Below are 21,154 nucleotides of genomic sequence, written 5' to 3' on the forward strand. Positions count from 1 at the left end.
AAGTGTGTCAGCACAGAAGGCCGTGGTCAGAGTGTGTTTACAGTGTTTTATCCCTGCGCACCGCGGCCCGCCCCTCACGGTGTGGCGCGTCCTGACGTTTTTCCACGTCGCAGTTGTGTCAGGCGGCCTCGCTGCGTGTGTGTGCGTGTCTCCAGCTAGGCCAGAGAATGATGGCGGCGCCCGTCCTGAGAGTGTCCACCCCTCGGTGGGAAAGAATAGCTAGGCTTCTTGTTTGCCTGCTGGGCATACTGTTGTCTCTATATGCCTTTCACGTCGAGAGGGAAAAGGCTCGGGATCCGAGTTATAAGGCTATGTGCGACGTCAGCAGCTCCATCAGCTGTTCAAAAGTGTTCAGCTCAAGGTAATTTGAATTCAGCAAAGAGCGCTCAATGAAGCTGCTATTGTGGCAATCTGGGAAGGGCTGCGCGGTTCAAACTGTCAGATGCTCTCAGTTAGCTAACATTTGCCGGCTGCCCGCTACCACAAAGGCTACTGCAAACTATGACTGCTGGAGTGCTTAGAGCTGGCTGCTAGTTAAATAACCTGCCTGAAATAAGTAAACTTTTAGCTCATCATGCAATAAGCACATCATTAGCTATCAAGCTCGATGAAGCTAACTACGCTAACTGTTAGCTAACGCATCCCATTTCTTAACGTAATACTTCTTAGCCAGTTAGCTATCAGCAGAGAGCGTTGCACAGTTATCATCACAGTTATCATCTGAAAGGTTGCTTATTGCTAATGTTGACTGACCGCACTGGATGCTCTCAGAGAACTTGTGTAACGTTACGGGCAACACATCTGACACACCAACTTTAGCACGAAAGTTGACGATAGCTTCGTCAGACTACCGTTATTGTTGTGCTTGTTGTCGCCGGATGAAGCCATTCATTACGCCGACCACAAACTAGGATAGTTGGTGGTTAGCTGGCTAAATGTTGATCAGTTCGGGGTAACGCAACTTTTTAACCTACTAGCTAGCGCTCACTTTAGCTGCCATGCTAATGTCAACGGGTGTCCGTCAGTCCAGGGGGTTAAACCCGACACCCTTGCTACCTAAAGGGACAGAGCACAAAACTGCTCCAGAGGTCAGTGGAGGGGACTGTCCCAGTGTTGGCAACCGTAACGTTTCACTGCTGCTCACCATCACACATTGTTACCAGACAGATCAATTGATAGTCTGCACAGATAAAATCTGCTGCTGCTGGAGTTTTACTGTAGCTGTTTGTAGTTGGGTTTACTCACAAAGATAAGAGATCACACTTGTGTAAAGCCAGTTTTGTGAAGTTGCCATACCAGCTTCACTGCATGCATTCAGCTATTTATTAATCAAGTTAACCCCACCCCACAGACTCCCACATAATGAGATCCTTTGCAGGCCCTGAACAAATGCTGGCAGCAAAACTGGAATGCAAGTTGATATATTACATATTTGTAAGATGAGTGAGCCAATTATCTGCCTAAAATCTAAAACAGGCTGGGAACCATCAGTTGTGACTGAATGTCTTCAGAAATAGTAAAGGTATGACTGAATGAAAGACATAATTTCCATCCAAACGAAGAATCCTAGCGTTTTCCACTTCAGTCTAAACATTGGTTTTAGGCAGTCTAATCTCTAATGCCATCAAGGGCTATAAAGTCATTACCATTTATTTGAATATAGGAACTGCATATTGTATCTGATAAGTTTAATTGCTTGTTTTGTGCATTCCTGAAATGCTTATCTGTTTAAGATAAAGCCTTGAAACATTAGCCAGAATGCCCCCCCCCACCCACCACACACACATTTTGTCAATTCAGTTACTCTGACGCACAATTGGGCATGTGGTTGTGGTAAAGGAGAAGGAATAAAACAAAGGTCTGAGTTACTGAACCAGCCTCTTCTCTCTATGCGCCTGCTGTATAGTAAAAGATGAGACACTTAAACATAATAAGAATATAATAAGGGATATTGAGTTACTGAATAGTGATATACCTGTCTCGTACACACAAGTATGTAAATAGTCCAGTTTGCATTCATGTGTTTTTGAAAATGCTGGAACTTGCTCATTGATTTATTGGAAGTCTTTTTTTTTTTAAATAAAAAGTCATATGGCAGTAGTACCTGAGTAAGCACTACAGAGCAGAAAGACAGTTTCAGGCCATGTGATAAAGAGTTATATGTTTACTGAACTGAAGTGAAATGACTGTTTTGACACTAAGCGAAATGACTGCACATCTGTCTTATCTTTTAGTGTGCAGGATGTTGTGGTTTTCTTTAGAAAAAGATTACCACAAATAGAAACGTAACAAGATATTAGAACACTTCACCTCGGACTCAAAAAAAACTGTGATGTTTTATGATTTTGTTTCATGTTGCTGACAAACAATTAATCGAGGAAGTAATCAGCAGATTCGTTGATAATGAAAATAATCGTTTGTTGCAGCTCTAGTTCACTGAACACTTTTCTGTAAATTATAATTCGCCAGTCTTAAAACAATATTGTGCTAAACGACCTGGGTCTGAATGTGGTACACAGTTATTTAAATCTGATTTCCGCTCATTTAGTTCGACTCGTTGGGTTTTCATTTTCCTCAGCTGTGATCCAGTTTGTTGAGTTTGCGGCAGTTTTCTTCTGTACTCAGTAATAAAGTCGTAACTGCCTTCTTTGCTGATGTGTTTGTGTGCTTTAGGTGGGGTAGAGGATTTGGACTCTTGGGCTCCATTTTTGGAAATGACAGTGCACTGAACCAACCCAACAGTGTGTACGGCATTGGCTTTTATGCCTTTCAGCTTCTACTGGGTAAGATGTTGTTTTATTCAGGGGGATCTGCCAGTATTGCAAATTCAGGTGACTAGGCTCCCCGGCAATTGCATTAGCAACTAGTGCTGACTCAACACATTGCCTTCCTCTGTCATGGCTATATTTGACTAAATCTGACTCGCATGACACTGACATCATATTTAGTGGCCATTTATACTTTATGAGTATATTGTTAAACAGGAGGCTCATACTTTTTGAAGCTCATCCTCCTGAACTTTTTGGACTTAATTCTAACTAATTTCTACTAAGACTGCAGAGATAACATACTAGTGTAGTAACAGTATGAATAAACATGTTGATCGAAGGGTCCTTATTGCTGTTCTACAGATAGTGGCTTCGTTCTTTATAGTTTGATTCTCGTTAATGCTGTTTGTCCTAGTCTGATTGCGACACTGACAGTTCAGCGTGATCATACATATTTCTCCTCATGTGGCTTGTTTTAACTTGAAGTTGCCCCCCCCCTCCGGTTACCGTCACATTCTCCTCCACAGTACATTGATGATGTTGCCGACTCAGTCATGCTGGTTTGACATGTTCGCCTGCCGAGTGGCCTGAGGCCCGCCTGGCCACCTGGCACTGGCACAGAACAAGAGGTCCTTTTAGCCACAGCGGTTACCACTCATTTGACTAACACAATAGCAGCCCAGTTAAGCCAAACTGCCACAGAGGTCATGATTTCCATATTAAAGGCAAGATCACTCACTTTCTGAACATTCATTATTCTCATGACCTTGGTGGACTGTCCCAATATTTCTGAGTAGGCATGACTCAAGAATCTGTACAACTAAGGTTTTAATCTGTGATTAATGCCAGTGTACAGCATGGGACTACTTTTAAAAGGGACTTCACTTTAGACTGACGTGTTCTTATCCACTTGAATTTAATGCTATAGTTGTTCCCTTTCTCATTATAGTTGTCCTTTATTGTGATTGAATTTTATGAAGAGAACAGGGGTGGGTAATATGGATAAAGTCCTCTATAATGCTATATGTTATTTTGTATCACAATATGGAAAAAATATTGTGATGTTGTACATTTTCTGGAAAATGAATTGAGAAACTTTTAATGCACTGAACAAAATTATAAACACATCACTTTTGTTTTTGCCCCAATTCATCATGAGCTGAACTCAAAGATCTAACTATCTCACTAACACAGATTTTGACAGATTTGTGAACAATATTTGAGAGAAATACCTTTTGTGTACATAGAGAGAGTCTTAGATCTTTGAGTTCAGCTCATGATGAATGGGGGCAAAACAAAAAGTGTTGCGTTTATAATTTTGTTCCTTTCCCGGGCTGCCACAACTTTATAAATGTATAGTATTTGATGTTACCACCTGTATGACAGTGGTGGAAGAAGTTCTCAGATGTTTCACTGAAGTAAAATTAGCAATGCCACATTGTAAAAATACTTTTTACAGTTTAAAGTCCTGGAGTCAAAATCTTACAGAAGTAAAAGTAGTCATTATGCAGAATACAGAGTAAACGTATTTTCCACCACTGGACTCACTGAACTGTGAGTCATCACAGGCCTCAGACAATCTGTGTGACTCGAGCACATGCAGACAAACCAGAAACTGTTCAGCTGGGTATTTTTCCAGGAAGAGAAACATTTCAGCTTAGGTGTTGCACAGCCAACCTTTTCGGAAGAATGGATAAATCCGAATGAAAGGGAAGACCTGCCTTATGACGGGGTACGCAAGATAATCTTTGTAGACTAAAAGAATCGTCATCTGTTGATTAGCAGTAATTGTTACAAACCTAAGGAAATATCACAAGCTTAGACACTTAGAGAAAATATGACTGCACCTCATGTGACAGTACAGTAATGTGACCAGTGTTTAAGCTGAATGACATCACAAGGATACCGATAGCATAAATAGAAAACGGTCTTGAGACTGAAAGCTCTGAGAAAAGAGCAAGAGGCTCTTCAGGTTGTTTGTGTGTTCCAAGGTTGTGTCTTTTATGGTCATTTGCCTAAGCTTTAGTTTTTGTTTCTTGCCATAGGAATGACTGTCAGTGCAATGGCCGCCCTTATTCTCATGACGACATCCATCTTGTCTGTGGTGGGTTCGCTCTACCTGGGCTACATCCTCTACTTTGTCCTAAAGGACTTCTGCTTCATCTGCATCACCACATATGCGCTGAACTTCATTCTCTTTATTCTCAACTACAAGCGACTGGTTTACTTGAATGAGGCCTGGAAGCAGCAGCTCCAGGCTAAGCAGGACTAAGCTGTTGAGAGCGGCAAGGAAAATATGACAAACAAACGACAACAAAAAAAAAAGAAATGTGACCTCTGAACATTTGACTTGCCACCAGGAGACCTTGCTTCCAAACAATGTTTATTCTGCTGTGTGTTCAAAAAAAAAAAAGAAAAAAAGAAGAAATTTAACTTAAATGTTGGGCCTGACATCTCGATGTTGCAACCACAGAAGGATCTGTAAGTGAAAGATTTTCTTTTTAATTTTTTTTTTTCCTTGTTTGACATTGTACTCACTTAAGGAAGGGGCTGGCTGTGTGAGTGTGTATGGGGGGAAACGCATCAACCCACGCACGCAGAGGCACAACGCCACAATACAGAACGATGGAGGACAGCTCTCTTTTGAACAAAACGGATCGCAGAATGGAAGAAAAACAGGACATTACAGGGGTTTACTTGAAATGGTTAGAAAGGTCCTATTACTGCACAGCAGATCTGCACTATAACTCATAACCGAATGATGGGTCCCAAAATTAGAAAAACACTCATTAGGTTATTGTAAAGTTTGCAGATAAGGTTCTATGGCATGGTGGGAGGGGGAGAGGGGGTGCAAATGATTAACATTTATACAGACTAGTTTTTTTTTTTTCATGTTTACACTTTGTAGTATGTTTCTTTTTAAAGAGGACCACTAATAATAAACACAGGACAATGTGAGATATTGTGTGTAGATCAGTCAGATTGTTTTTGTTTTTGCAATTCTGTAAATAGCTGCTGAGCAATATTCCAGGCTAGATTGTGATTTAGTGTTGACACAAACCTTTTAAGGAAAAACAAACAAAAAAACACCAACAAAACCGGAGAAGACATCAGTAAATGTGGAACAAAAAGTGATCGAGGTCACATCCGGGTGGATGAGTCTGAAGATGGGCTTGGGACATCTCCCATCCTGTGAATCCTGGTCAGGCATGCAGTTCAGAGTTGTGTGGATTTCTTTGTTGCAAGTGGTTAATGTTTCATCTGAAGCCACCGACACGAGTCTATAGGATACCTTCACTAAGTTTGCATAAAGGCACTCTCTTGTTTTGGTTATTGTGTGAAAAGCATTCCTGACCACCACACAAGTGGGATCCATAAAGACTTATGTGCCTAAAGGAGTGTTAAGTTGAATTAACTTTTTTTTTTGGGTAACTGTTGGGGGGGGGGGTAATGTCATGTTAACACCAGTTTTGCTCATTGTTTTATTGTCAGAGGTCCAAGGCTTTATTTTTATGATCACACTTTTGTAAATTAAGATACCAGTGAAGTGTTTCTCCCTCCCTAAAAGAGTCTCATGAGGTAGCAAAGGCTGCTGCACTGTGATTGTCTGTGAGTGTGAGTGGCCTGGTGGCAGAAGCATCTCTTATCTTGCTGGTTCAGTCGCGTAAACGACGCTCATCTGGCTTCTGTTCACTGTTGAGCCTGTAAACATTTCATGTCAATTGAACAGTAACGGCGATCTTGCCAAGCTGAGTTACACTTCAGTTTGCAGGATGTCAACAAAAGATGGGAAATGTCGTGCTTTGTTGACATGAGTGGCAGAAGCGCAACAAGGTGCAAGATTCTGTAAGAAAACACAACAGTATGTTAAGCCATATGTGGAGTTTGTGGGATTTTTGCTCCAGAAGGAAAGAAATGCAGGTCGCTGAACTAAGACGAACAGCTGCAGACACTGGAGCTCTTCGTGAAGTGGTTGATCTAACCTAGCAAGGTTTGTAAAGAGTGAGAGAGATCACAGTATGGGAAAAGAAACCACAGCTTGTTGTGACTGTGCTAGAAATCCACAGTTTTGTCAGTTCAGTTCAACACAGAGCAGGACCATTGTCTCTTTTCCATCCAGAATCTACTAAAGTACCCTTCTTGTCAGACGCATGGCACACTATCTCCTGGCTTTAAGCATATGTTGGCCATCGGACAATCTTACCCACAATGTCAGAGATGTAGAACAGTCGTTGTAATAAACTGTAATAATGTGATTCATCTGTGGTGTCAAACCAGCTTGTTAATAGTTTCCATCACTGCTAGTCTCCATGCACTTTCATGTTAAATGGAATTCAAGTTCTCCTTGACAGTTTTTGTGTAGGGTGAGGGGTTTTTAAAGTATTGATGAAAAGCAGCCAGGAAAGAAGACATCCTTTTTGTAATAACATGAAGCCATCGGTTGTGTATAAAAATGACAATTGAGATACTTTTCCCCCCTCCGCCAAGACATTGTTGAAGTGAAATTGTTGTCTGTTCATGCATGTTATAACCACTTTACTAGGCTGTGTTACGTCACTGTTACGCATTTTCCAAAGTATAACATGTGTTGTATATTTGGAATAGTTTACCCTATGTTCCAGGCAGTTTCCATTCATTTCACTATGGGGTGATACAGACTTTAAGACACACATCCATCACTTGATCTTCACAGTGAAGATAATATACATGCTCACTATGTCAATATTTGTCCTTTGGTTTGAGGAACAACAGTATAATTGGTTAATGTGATGCAATTTGGCAGCCTACTAGGCACATCTAGACTTCAGTTTCACTCCGATGGATATCCTAACTTATAACACTATTCCACTGATTTACCTACAGCATTTTATTAATTGATGCAGCAAAACCAGAGGCATCGTCTTTATTATTTCATGCATTCTTCTTTGTCAAAATCTGGCACCTACATTACCCACAATGCAACTCGACTGCCAACAGTTCAGTTGGAGACGGGTGTGTCATGCTAATGTAGCCTCGAGTCTCAAGCAGAGATGAATCTGGTGAGCTCACTTAAAGTGAGAAAAATCTGGGCGTTAACACATGCAGTAGTTCTCCCAAACACCTTTAAATAGACTCCTTGATGTGTAAAATCAGGGGAGGTCCCCTTTTAAGTAAATTTCCAATCTTTGCCAGTAGATTGTCATGCGGAAAAGAATGGGAACGAATGGCTGCCTGGAGGAGAGACACTATGGTTTGCTTTGGAAAATAATTGGCAGTTCTGTTGGTGTGATTGGTAGTAAACTGGCAGAAACATGCGAGCACCAGTGCGGTCGGTTTAACAAACTGTATGGTAGAATGATTTCAATGTTTGCATCATTCCTTAGCATGTCATCTTTAAGATCTTCTACAGTATTGCCTTGTCACACTTACATCAGGTTCATTTTCATCTCAGCTCAGAATGAGATGAACAACCATTTTTCTAGGAAAGCCTGTGTACTTACATATAAGACAAATCTATGGATTCACTTACACAAGTTCAAACTTTAGTTAGAGAAGTCAAACCGACTTAACTTGCAACAACTATTGGTCTGACAACTGATAAGTGTACAGTGGGTAGCCTATTATAACGTTCATGATTCCTGTCATATGCAAGCCTATTACACTAGTTGTGTGCAGTTACTTTAAAGAAATGGGTGAGGAGTTTGAATGTTGAGTGAAAAGTTTGAAATCACTGGCCAGTATAAAAGGATCACCATGTTGTGTGATGATTTTAATGTATAAAGGAGGACAAAATGATGGATACCGCAATCTCATGAATATTCATTTAGGCCCTGAGGTATAACTGCCATCTTAGTTGCATCACCAATGCCAACAAAAGTGCCTTCTGTTTGATCACTAGGCCTTGAGCCAAAGACGAGCAACAGTAATAGCCTTGTAAAATGAAGAGTGGTAACTGTAACAGGCACATCTGCTTGCCTTCCTTAACATAATCTGATAAATTGGTAATTCCCAAAGATTTGATATCCAGTATCAGTGTAAAAATCCATTCAGAAATTGCCAGACAAAACACCCTGTCAAATCAATGGCCATTCCTTTTTTCCTTCCTTACCTCCATTATATAATTATCATCTTAATTATGTCTAGCTAGAACATGTTTGTTAGCTAAGAATACACTCTGTTTAAACTACATGATTGTAATGTTCTCTCCATGATTAATTATGCCCTTTAGCCGTGTAGACTGTTAACATTCTGGGTTATTTTAGTTTTTAAAAAGTCGAGGGGTTGGAGGGCTAGGAATCCATGTGTCAGCATCAAATGTTTATTACATTTCTTTGTGGAGGAAAACTTAACTGGGTTTGCTTCTGTATTGCCAAATATGTTTTAAAATGCTGTATTTTCTTACATGGAAAAGTGTTACATGAATGGTAGGAGGGTGCAAAAATCTTCTGTTTAAATCCAGCTTACCTTAAGGGAAAACTGTGGAAAAGGTTGACATGAGAACATTTTTTAATTGTGTCATTGTCATGTGGAAATGATCTACCATTAAAACATTCCCTCTGAAACTACCTGCCACTGGAATTTATTCATCTATTAAGGATTTTTAGTACTTAATTTCCTCATTGGTGTTACTGTCCCTCAGTTGCAGCTCAGCCAGGAAATACCATCTGGGGAAGTGCAAGGTGAGAATTCTGTACAAAAAAGACTGACCTTGGAAGATGCCAACTTGATTTTATCAACGTACACTGCTGAAGCCCCATATTCACTTTGATGGGCAACAAAATCCACAGTGCCCCGGTCTGTGCAAAAATGTTATTGTAACAATTGGAAGCATGTTAGGAAGAGATCTTATAGTGAATCTCTCCTTTTTAACAGCGGTTTCAATTTTTGGGCCGATTTCCAAGTTGTTAAAATAACTACATTTTTTAAAGCTATTAAGTATTGCACTTCATAAAATAGGGGTACTAGCAAGAGAAAGAAGGAAAAGAAAAAAAAAAAAAACATCCTATAGTTTCCATAATGCGAATTAGTGTTGTAGGACTCGACCGCATTTGTACTCGGTCTAGAACATTGAGGACTCGGGATTTTATTTCAAGACCAGAACTTTGGGAATATCAAATTGCTTTTGCATTGTCTGATTTATTTGCCAACATCCTAACTCTGATTGGATGTAAGACGCATTGCTTCAAATGTAACAAATAACGCTTATTAAAAATGTGTTGTTACCATTAACGACCGTCTCCCCTCCCCGCGATGGTCAGCATGGAAAAGTAGTGTTGAATAAAGATGTTTAAGTTGATTTCAGCTCTTAGTGTTTGTATGTGGGTGTTTCGGGGGTCAATTTTAGAAGTACCTATGATCTCATACCACATTTTATTGTGTGTCATATAATGTGGGGAACTGGTCTTAATCTTGACTTGGTCTCAGGTTGGGCGGTTTTGGCTACAACACTAATGCAAATTCATAGTGTTTTTAAAAATCTCCAGAGCAATCTCCTCGTGATAATAGAGTGAACTTCATGTGATAAATTGGTGGAGTGCCCATTCTAAGAAAAGATCCCCCCCCTTCAAAACATTAAAAAGGTAGCTTATGTTACTTTTTACACCGAACTTTGTATGGCATGATAAAAATCAGTATTTGAACTTATACAGTATCTTTCCAGTTGCTGAGTCAACGGTGTCTAAACTTCGAGGGTCGAATGCGGATCAGTCATATCTGGCTGATACACATGTCTGTTTAATAAGGTCGGTATCAGTGTTGATACAGATTCAGTTTATTGGATTAGTTTAAATGCTTCAAGGAAGCAGTTTAAAGAGTAGTGTGTGTTTAATGACACCAGTTGTGCAACAGTTAACAGCAACTACAGCTGGATCAGATCCAAAAGAGCATTACAAATACTAAAGCAGAGTCTAAATATACCAGCTGTAACACAAAGGTCAATCGTGTGATGAGGGTACAGGCACTGATAGTGAGACGTCTGACTAAAGTCACGCCACCATCTACAATCAACACATCACTTAACCCTTTAGGTGGTGACTTATGAGCACTGCACGAAGACTGCAAAGCCCACTTCAATGTGCTCTACAAAACGTCAAAAGTCATGTTGAAAATTTTGGGAATGATTGGAGGAAAAAAATTTTTGCAGGTTTTGTCTTTAATACATGGATTCATAGCAAAATGATTTGTTCTTGATTTTCATATATAAAAATAAAACACTTGAAATTAGAGTCAGCATTGTAATTCACATTAAGAACATTTTTCTTTAAAATGTCAGATTGATTGCACAATGACTCAACACAGCTGTTTCAAACTACTAAAATACTATTTTATGCACTTATTTTAGAAAATGTGACCTAAAGTCTGTATCAGAATATCCTGTAACAGCTAAAGTAGTATTTACACCTTCCCCTCAGTCAATTGTGTCATTGTAGGAGGCACTAGAGGGTAATTTTTAAATGTTCTGAAAGTGTTGTAAAACCCCCCAGACAATAGTGTCAGTGGTTTCGTCATAATTGCAGAAAACAGTTATAACATTGCTGAATTGTTTTTCGACCTTATGTATACTGAAAGTAATGGTTCAAAGGAATTGACCCCTTGCTAAGCCACAAAAGTAAGGAACAGTAAGGAAAGTGCCCCAGGAACAGCTTTGACCAAATCTTGGGGGAAAAAAAAAAAAAAAAAAACACAGCAAAACACATCTTACATACAAGTCAATGGAGCGCAGCCATGAAACTGTCGGACCTCAGTTAGAGTGAGTCCTATACTGCGCTGTGATTGGCCAGTTGCATATTCGGGGTGTGGCTTACCAAAGGGTCAGTTCTATATGTGCTTCAGGAAACTGCCTCTAGAATCAACAGAATTTCACTTTTCCACAAGACAGTGTTTACATGCCTGTAGCCTGTTCTGGCCAGGGTGCACCCTGTAACGGGTGTCAGAATGAGCACGGGTACTTTGTCCAAGGAGGTAGTGTGCCGGTTTCATTGGCCAGTCGCCAATACCTCTCCTTCAGGATGAATGCTGCTGCTTTAGGCTGCCTTTGCCTGGTGAAAACGCCCTTCTTGTTCCCCACCACACGGAATATCCCTGCAGACGCAAGAGGGATCAACAAGAACTGAGTCATGCACAGGGCACAAAAACACAGGAGCCATTTGTCAGGTCAATATGCAGGTTATTATTTTTTTTATTAAAAGTCATTACTAGAGCTGCTGCCCTTGGAAAGCCATCCACTGGCGCCTCTGGGAATTGAGCTCTTCATTATACAAAATTATATTTTTATTATTTTAAATGTAAATTATTTTTATTCAGTGTCACTCAACTCTGGTCCGTGTCATGTTGCCGCCACCACCACCTGTCAGCTAGTAATTATACTTGTATGCACTATAGTCCCTGTTAGGACATCCTACACAGCGGTGTTAGCAAAATAAGCAGCCAGAAGGTTATATATATAGTGTCCCTATACAGTCCACCTGTAGGCTCCTCTCAGCACAGGGTGTTCAGTGCCAGCAGTGTTTTTTTTTTTTTTAAACGATGTAATGCGTGCATCGGACTTCAGTGTCACAGACTTTTATAAGTAGGTGTCTGAAGTTAATTACGAAACATTTTGGCATCTTCTCTGGCGCTTTGCTAGCTGGTAGCTCTCTAGGTAACCGCATAGCTCGCCTTTACCTAAAAATGTAGGCTGTAGTCAAAAATCAGAATTTACTCAGCATACTAACAGGAGCAGCGGATAAACAGGGAGGTTACACAAGTTGTGGTGATGTGCAGCTGCAGTACCTTGTACAGTCATGAAGTCAGCAAAGTTCCAGATGAGTTCACCAATGACATACTGCTTCCTCTTCTGGTCGAACACGCTGTGGTAGTTCTGCAGAAGTACCTTCTGGTACTCCTCAGTGAACATCACGGGTGGATCCTGGAGAGTGAAAAGACAACTTCTTACCCCTGACATTAACATGTTTCTGGGAAAATGCAGACATAGGGAGGCTGAGGTTTAGCAAAATCAGAAATTTATCTCAGCCTCAGGACGCAAAAAAATAAATAAAATAAAAACGTGCTGGTGCACTAAAGTCAGGTAATGTCATGTACTGCATGTGTGTGTGAATCCTCACATTGTGAAGCCCGGGCACAGCATCTGCTCCATATTCACTCTGGATGATGGGTTTCTGGTACTTTCCATACCAGTTTTCAAACTCAGTGTTGAGCTGGATGGAGATGACCTCCAAGTGGCCTGGATCATGGTACCAGGAGAAGTAACTGTTTACACAGATTACATCCACATAGGGAGCCTAGGGACAAGATAAAGACAATATGACTTGGATACTCTTTCCTTCAGTTAATCACAATGTGATCGGTTTTATGAACATAAATTACAAGGAAATGATCATAAACCCTTTTTTTAGATTCATTTAATTCATTCATAAAAATCAAGCAAGACATTTTATAATAGGAGGCAATTGTATTTTATGAGGCAAATTACGAACCATTATAAGTGAATGTTGGAGTCGTATTTACCATCTTTTCCAGTATTAGGAACTATGGGGTAGCAGAATTGAAAACTGAATTCAGAAGTACTTTATTCACCCAGGCAGAGGCCTTTACGAAATTTGTTGCTGCAGGTCGTCAATAACTACACCCTGACCTCACAGCACAGAAATGTTCATTATGAGCCATGTCAACCACTTAGTTTGACACTAGGCCAACAAGAGTTTCAGAATACAAACAGATGAACTTCTGAGGATTTTTGCTCAGGCACTTTATCAGGTCCATACAAAAAAAAAAAAAGAAAAAAGAAAATGCCATTATGTTAATATACAAGAATCAGGGGTCTTGCAGCACAAAAGTTTCCCCCACAAATAAAATCTACCCATCTACAGTCCCCTCCAAAAGTATTAGAACGGTAAGGTATATTCCTTTGTTTTTGTTGTTCACTGAAGACAATTTGGTAGAAGATCAAAAGGAGTATGAGACAAGAGTTCAGAATTTCAGCTCTCATTTCCTGGTATTCACATCTAGATGTGTTAAACAACTTAGGACACGTCACTGACAAAATCTGATCCAATCACTAACACACAAACTAAATTAGGGGGAAAATTGGTGTGATCAAGCATATGTTAAAATTAACTTTAAGTGTTTTGCTGCTCTTTCTTGGTTGGAAGTTTCAAGTCCGTTTCACCTCTGATCACAGCCAGCATCAGTGATGGGTGGGATTGGGTGTGGCTAGTAGTGTGCTCTGTTGCACTTGTAACCCAACAGTGATGTCACTGTGTACTGACACACCCTGGAGTAGCCGACACATCACTGCAGCAAGGTGAGAGGTTGGCAAAAACAGATTTTCAGTGGGTGTTAAGTTACTCTTCAAATAACACAATATAAACTTAATACTTCTAGTGCAAAAAATATAAACTTGCATAAACATGACAAATAATCAATGTGGTGTTCATTTTGGCATATTGTTGATATACCTCTTAAACCCTAGTCCTATCCCCAGGAAGAAAAGCCTGAAATAGCAAACCCAAAATGAAATCAGGTATATATGCGTATTTCTGATCTGGTTTGATAGGTCAGAAGCTAAGGAAAATGAATCAAGGTAAGACACAGTTCATATTTGTAAATGTTTTAATATACGCTTGTTTTAACTGTTCTCACTTTGTTCCGTGAGTTTTGGTTGTTAAACTGCGAGATGATCGAAGCGCTGTGACTGCAGGCATGCACTGTGTTCAGACAGAATGCGGTTTGCTACACGTCTGTTTGGTGTTGGTGGGTGTGTAGCATGAATATGTTCCTATAATGTTAGCATGCCCACATACGGTGTTTGTGCACAAGAGGTGTTCGGGCTTTAGCAAGCGTGTACTGTAAAAACTCACCCCTTTATCTTTGGCATAGTTACTGTCTGTGACATAAGTGACGGGCCGGGTAGGGTCCAGAGCTTTGGTGTGTTCTATCAGTGTCCTGTAACAAAAACAAAAAGCAGGGGAAACTTCTTTAGTCTGTTACACTTAGCCAACCCCCCCCCGTATGAATACATAGTGGGTTAGAGTGGAATCCTTCCAAAATGACCAGCACTCACTTGAAATAGAATTCAGCAGGGTGCATCTCTGAAGCCGGCTCATTGGCTACTGACCACATGACCACAGAGGGATGGTTCTTGTCCCGACGTACGAGCTCATCCATGACAGCCAGGTGATGCTTCAGGGAGGCGTTTCCAAAACTGCGACTACATCCGCGAGGCACAGGAAAGGACACATTTCAGGTAACCCGGTCTCAAAACAGCCTACAAGAAAGCAAAACCTCGATCTACATCTGTATGCAAGATCAGTGAGGATTCACCTGACAACTGTTCTGTTTGTCAGAAACAGATATAAAGAAAGTTAAATTCTGATTCACTGTCCTCCATGGAAAAAACTGTTCTACAAGCAGAATAGTTTGTATGCATTGTATTTATCATTTAGAATTCCTAAACCTAAAAGGACTGGCTCACAAGTCCATCTTCAAAAGGTTAGAATATCTATCAAGTCTATCGCAATGCAATACTCAATTTCGTCCCTATAAAGTTTGATACCCGATTAATTTCACAAACTCAGGTGGCTGAAGCTTCAACTTTATATTGCACAGAACAAGGACTGTGGAGTTTGTCCCGTCCATGTTGTTAGGAGGTTTTCAGCAGTGGTAATGGACACCACGCTGTAAGTCTGTCCTCATACACTGACCCACAGTGAGGTGGTCATGCTGTTGAGCGCTCTGAAACCTGAAACACACCCCAAAGGTCACGGAGATGTGAGCTGTGATGCTTACATGTCTTTGATGCCCACCCCCGGGCACTCGTCTATCACCACGATGCCATGGCGGTCACACATCTGCATGATCTCCTCAGCATAGGGGTAGTGACTGGTGCGGAACGAGTTGGCGCCCAACCACTTCAATAAGTTAAAGTCCTTGACAATCAAGGGCCAGTCAAGGCCTTTACCACGAATCTACAAACACAAGAAAAGGAGGATGGGATTACTGAACTGCTTCTACTTTCTTTTTTTTTTTTTTAAATATACACTCGATTTCTGTCTGTTATCAGAATGTAAATGTCCATGAGACTGAGCTAGGGGAAAGCTCTGTAAATGTTACAACAGATTTGCTGCTTCAAAGCTAAGTGAGATTTTTGGTGAAAGGTTTGCTTCCCTCTAGTGGTACTCACATCAGCGTCCTCGTGTTTATTGACCCCATGGAAATAGAAGGGCTTGTTGTTGATGAGGAACTGGGTGCTGGAAACGTTGACTGTACGGATGCCGACTGGTAAAGTATACACATCCTCATTTGTTGATATCCCATTGGCCGATAATAAGCGAACCTAGATATTAGTGCAGATGTCAGCAACATTTCTTTCCTTGTATCTTGTTCAGCAGATATTATAAATATAAGATGTTGTGCTGTAAACCCACATGAAGAAAAGTGAAGGGCAATTAAAACTATAAACTAGTTAGTTAAATTCAGCCAGCAAATGATTCCAGCTTCCTGGTCTCAAAACAAGATAGCTGCTGTTTTCCTGGGGAGCTCTAGAGGCACTTAATTCTCTCCACTACTCTCTGGCAACCAGACATGCACCCCCATTTAGGGGCATTGCTTATGTGGCCAACATCAGAAACCTTATGCAAAAAGTCACTTTGAAATGTATGTAAACATCTTGTCTTACCTCCAAAGAGTAGAGATAACCTGGATTCTGGTGCATCAAATATGGCCACCACAGCTTGACATCTACTACTTTGAGGACTCCAGATGGCTTGCTGGAGGAGGCCACAGAGTAGCCATCTTTGTCTATCAAACTGATGTTCAGGGTGGCAGTGGCCGCACCCTGGACTGATATGTTGTATAGGACTAGACCTGAAAAAACAGGGCAAAAAAAACAAACAAAAAAACTAATAAAAAACACACAACACTCTGAACAATGTAACATAAAAAGACAGGAACCAGAAAACAGTCTCTTTGCTCAATAAAGCTGCATGTGATGAACTACCAGTTTACTCTCCAACAAATGTTTTGGTCGCAGACTGCCAGTGATGATCTGAAACTATTCATTTACCGGTGTTATCCAAGAAGTCAGTCACCACAGTGATGTCATCCACATAAGCCTTAGGGGTAGTATACAGCAATACGGGGCGATGTATGCCAGCGTAGTTGAAGAAATCAAAGAAGATGTTTTGCACAAAAAAACCATCAGGGTACCTGTTGAGCAATTACATTTCCTCATTAATGGTATACATTTTAATCCCGCCCAAATATTACAGCAAACTAGAAAAGGCTAGATTCTCAGATTAAAAGATGCCGGAATTAGCAAATTTAGTCAAAAACAGAAAACTGTCAATGACTTCTGTGTTTTCATTATGGACCAATGGGAATATCTCAACGTGTCAGGAAGAGCATATCTTGAAAATATAAGTGAATGCACAACTGAGCTTTGGAAGTGTCTTCATAAACAACTTGACGCAATTTGTTTTCTGAATTGAAATTACTTATTATTAACAACTTTATTTGCCGCAACAGTTTAAGGAAGAATAAAGTACTGTGCGAGAGGACCTGAACACATCTGGCCCTGTGAAGGCCCCCCCCCCAACAACAGTTTAAGTTGTGAAAGGAGCTGAAGTGTCAGTTGAAGTGTTACCTGTAAGCACCAGCTGAACTGTAAATAATACAACTGAACTGACAGTTGAAGCTTAAGTACTCAAAAGCAGCTGTATTTTCTTACAATTCATCACAGTCCAAGTAAAACTAATGAAAGAAGTTGAAGGGTCAGATGCTGTGCAAGACTGAATTCAGACCAAATCGGGCATTGCAGAAATTAGAGCAGGGTTGTGTGGCATATGGGTGTGCTTGTGCGGAGAAACAAAAGAACGTTTTATTTCTCGCTACCGGCACTCCCTCTCCTCATTTACTGACTAGGTCGCTCGCCAACTGCTGTCTCTCTCAAACAAATGAACACAAGCCAAAGGAGACTTCATGGTATCACCATTTCTCAGCCTAGACTGCAAGCAAGGCACAGGTCGCTGCGTTTTAGTTGGCATCCCCCGTGAGGGCCATCCTCACGGCTGCAGCCTAAACAAACTTCCCACACTCAGATAGTACATGGGGTGTACTTGTATAACGCCTTTCTAGTCTTCCGACCACTCAAAGCGCTTTTACACTACGTCCCATTTACCCACAGTCGTGCACTGATGGCAGAGGTTAAGGTGCCAACTGCTCATCAGAAACAGAAATTAACATTCAGCTATTTGGGGCTCGTATCTTGCACAAGAACAACAAGGCCAATGTTCCAATTAGTGGGCCCCATTGCAAATCGAATTTCCCCTTCAGGGACAATAAAGATTGAATTGAATTGCAAGTCAACGGGAGGATCTGCATTTTTGCCACAACACCTGGTTTGGTCTGAATTCAGCCGAAGGCGTGAGAACATCTGATAGATCAGTTGATGTGCAAGTCATGAAAGCACTTGAAGGCGCCGTTAGAAATAAGCGGTTCTTCAGGATTTAACCCAGAGCAATGTACACCAATGTTAAAATCTGTAACTGGTTGAAAAATCCTACAATTTCTCTAAAACTGAAAATTTTTTAAAGTAAAAAAGTGTTGTGCTTTGCTTGTGTAGCTTGAAAAACATGTAGGTTTGAAGATTCTGCCCATTGATTCCCATTTCTAAAAAGTTGGGCGAAACAGGAACATTTTTAAAACTATGTATTATTTCAAAACAAATCAAAGTTAGTGTACTTCAGCGAATGAATTTAAGCTTTCGTATCAAGTTGGATGAGGTTACTTGGTGGGGTCGTTCAGGTACTGGATGTTTCCTGGAGGAAGAGTCTCCAGAGTCAGAGTGTTGTTGACAGCGATGGTGATCCTGCATGCATTCGATGGGTCGTTGCGAATAAGACTGCCTATCTCAGCCTCAAAGGGAAGATGGCCACCTTCATGCTCTGTCACTTTCACCCCGTTCACCCACTGCAAAAGGTAAAGACAATGACTCCATCAAAGGTGTGTGTCGGTAAGTGATGCCGATGGCTTGTTTGTGATACTCACCACTACTGAATAATAGTGAGCACTTCCCACTCTCAGAACCACTCTTTTTCCTTCATCAGCGACCCAGCGGACAGGCACCACCACCTCTCGCTCGTACCACACCCAGCCAATGAAATCTCTCAGTGTGGGGTCCTGGGTGATGTCATTGTAGCTGGCGGGAACTGGCATGTCAATCACAGGGCCAGTCTAGGAAAAATTAAATTTCAATGAGAAAAAGACAGTGGATCTGCTCTACTAAACTCTAGTGAGTTTATAGTAACTAAATTACTCTATTTAGATGATAATCAAAACTAACAATATCACCATGTAGAATATGGTGTTAATGATGATTTTACTTGGTCATTTTTCTCCTTTGGCAATGGCTGGATCATCGATAAGGACTCCACAAGATAAATCTGAGGGGTCACTAAATGATTAAGGACTAGGAAAGAGAAATATATATCTGCACAATTGTGTACATCTCTGACTGACAGTATGTACCCTATTACAGATTACTGCCAGTGATTATGATTCGATTGGATACATTAGATGAAGGAAACACTTTAACTGTCAAACAAGTGACCTGCTTTATTTAGCCAAAGTTGTTGTTAGCCCTGCTCACCTCTGCCAGGCGACGTTTGTACCATGCACTCTCGAAGCCCTGGTTCCTCTTTGGGGACTTGTCAGCCCTGAAGCTCCACACCCCGTTCAGCTCCTTCACCTCTCTGGAGGAAGACTCTCGGGGGAAGAGCATGCCGGCGTCCAGCAGGCAGACCGCGTCAAACACGGCAAACAGTCCCAAAACCCGAAGCACCCCGAGCCTCCCACTTAAGACCATCCTGACACTACAGTCCAACGTTGCTCACCAGGAAAGTAGCTCCGCGGTTTTTATTGCTGATTCAGTCACATGATGTATTCCGTTGTCACGTGACGGCAGAGCGTTTGACTTGCCTTCACGTGCCTTCGGTTACTGTCGGAAATGTCTCGATTAATAGGTGAACTGAAAATGGTTTATGTTATGTAACGGTTCGGAATGTTAGTCACCTTTGGATAACCTTCTACCTGGGAATAAGTTATGGTAGTAATATCACTACCCATTAACTAGCTTGAGTAATGAGCACGCTGTTTTTTTTTTAATGACTTTATTGAGAATGTCAGCACATACATACAACAAATAAAGACATAACGTTACAACATTTCATTGTCCAGGGGTACAAAAATAATTTAACATTTATTAAGGCTTTCTGACGAAACAAAGTCCAGGTTATAGCACCGAATTGGGTTCTTGAGTTCCAATATCAGCCACTTCCATTAGGTCATAAGTGCTGAATAGTTGTACAGTCCTTTGAGCTTTGTAGTTTTTTAAATATTTTATGGAGTCTATATGCATGTAGTTCACTTATAAAGACAGGGAAGAATGGTTTATAACCAGTAAATGTACATTTGTGGATATGGTACTTGGCAAGGAATAATAACAGATTTGTTGTGAAATATGGTCCTTTTTTATCCTCCCTGAAATCAGAAACACCAAAGAAAACATCCTTAAAACAAAAAGAAACATTAGGAATGAGATTAGCCTGAATGAACTCCCACATGTCTGACCAGAATTTCTCAGTGTGACAATGGTTCCAAAATAAGTGGGAAACATTTTCCTCTGCAGCTTTACAGAATGAACACTCAGTACCAATATTCAGTTTATATCTTTTAAAGAAAGATTTTACTGGGTAGAACTGGTGAATCAATTTAAATGAAACTTCTCATTTTATTAGTGAGCAAATATTTAAAAGTAAATGACCACTCTTTATCCCAAGGGACACACTGTAAGAAATTGCTGTAAAATAAAGGGTGATTTTGTACAGTAATGCACCGTTATTTGTAATTACAGTTGAATACTGTAAATGTTGATGGTGATGCTTTTGAGGGAAAAAGATATTAACAGCAAGCTAATGTACAATGTCACAGTATAATACAGTATTTCTTGTTTTGTAGCTCAAGTCCGCCCATAACTCATCTGCTTTCTTCCTTGCCTACTAAGCCTACACACCATTATCCATCCCGCTCTTGTGGCTAATTTAACAAGTCTTATCAATTCAGCATTGCCCTGTTATGATATTTTGTGTTGATTTTATCAATTGTAAAAGACTAAAGCATAAAAAAGTGAAACTTACTGCTTGACATTAGCCTACTTTGTGTTAACCCATGTTGCAAGCATGCATGCACACAAAACACAGAGCCTAAACAAAGTTACAGAAACTGCTATACTGTATACATTTACTATCTGCATGCTAAAATATAGAGTAATGCACCAGATAGATATATAGAGATATATATAGAGAAAGGTCATTAGGGATCCAAGCGGTGAAGCAAATTTCCACCCACTACTC

The 21,154-nt window shown here is 40.6% G+C and overlaps 2 protein-coding genes across 2 annotated transcripts; one reads left to right on the top strand and one right to left on the bottom strand.

Annotated features, from left to right (window-relative positions):
* Positions 1-122: 122 nt before the first annotated feature.
* vkorc1l1 (vitamin K epoxide reductase complex, subunit 1-like 1) lies at positions 123-9,313 on the top strand. Its single transcript, XM_038707635.1, has 3 exons — positions 123-361; positions 2,674-2,783; positions 4,814-9,313. Exons 1-3 carry the CDS (start codon positions 168-170, stop codon positions 5,038-5,040), a joined length of 531 nt encoding a protein of 176 aa, XP_038563563.1. The 5' UTR covers positions 123-167; the 3' UTR covers positions 5,041-9,313.
* Positions 9,314-10,880: 1,567 nt separating this feature from the next.
* Positions 10,881-19,663, bottom strand: gusb (glucuronidase, beta). The gene is made up of 12 exons (XM_038707634.1): positions 19,393-19,663; positions 18,792-18,977; positions 18,532-18,713; positions 16,810-16,952; positions 16,423-16,610; positions 15,928-16,080; positions 15,534-15,712; positions 14,809-14,955; positions 14,606-14,690; positions 12,851-13,027; positions 12,519-12,654; positions 10,881-11,828 (listed from the first exon to the last, which is right to left on the bottom strand). Exons 1-12 carry the CDS (start codon positions 19,606-19,608, stop codon positions 11,677-11,679), a joined length of 1,944 nt encoding a protein of 647 aa, XP_038563562.1. The 5' UTR covers positions 19,609-19,663; the 3' UTR covers positions 10,881-11,676.
* Between the last annotated feature and the right edge of the window lie 1,491 nt (positions 19,664-21,154).

The sequence above is a fragment of the Micropterus salmoides genome, unplaced genomic scaffold, assembly GCF_014851395.1.
Source record: "Micropterus salmoides isolate LMB-PRFRI ecotype aquatic unplaced genomic scaffold, ASM1485139v1 Ms_hic_scaffold_9, whole genome shotgun sequence".
NCBI lineage: Eukaryota > Metazoa > Chordata > Actinopteri > Centrarchiformes > Centrarchidae > Micropterus > Micropterus salmoides.

What these genes read in the sequence shown, in the direction of transcription:
- vkorc1l1 (XM_038707635.1), top strand. Translation starts at nt 168, where the DNA reads ATGATGGCGGCGCCCGTCCTGAGAGTGTCCACCCCTCGGTGGGAAAGA. An exon ending in TCAAAAGTGTTCAGCTCAAG is followed by an intron (nt 362 to 2,673) that starts GTAATTTGAATT and finishes TGTGTGCTTTAG; the next exon opens with GTGGGGTAGAGGATTTGGAC. An exon ending in TGCCTTTCAGCTTCTACTGG is followed by an intron (nt 2,784 to 4,813) that starts GTAAGATGTTGT and finishes TTCTTGCCATAG; the next exon opens with GAATGACTGTCAGTGCAATG.
- gusb (XM_038707634.1), bottom strand. Translation starts at nt 19,608, where the DNA reads ATGGTCTTAAGTGGGAGGCTCGGGGTGCTTCGGGTTTTGGGACTGTTT. An exon ending in TGACTTCTTGGATAACACCG is followed by an intron (nt 16,611 to 16,809) that starts GTAAATGAATAG and finishes CTGTTTTTTCAG; the next exon opens with GTCTAGTCCTATACAACATA. An exon ending in CCTGCTGAATTCTATTTCAA is followed by an intron (nt 14,691 to 14,808) that starts GTGAGTGCTGGT and finishes TTTTTGTTACAG; the next exon opens with GACACTGATAGAACACACCA.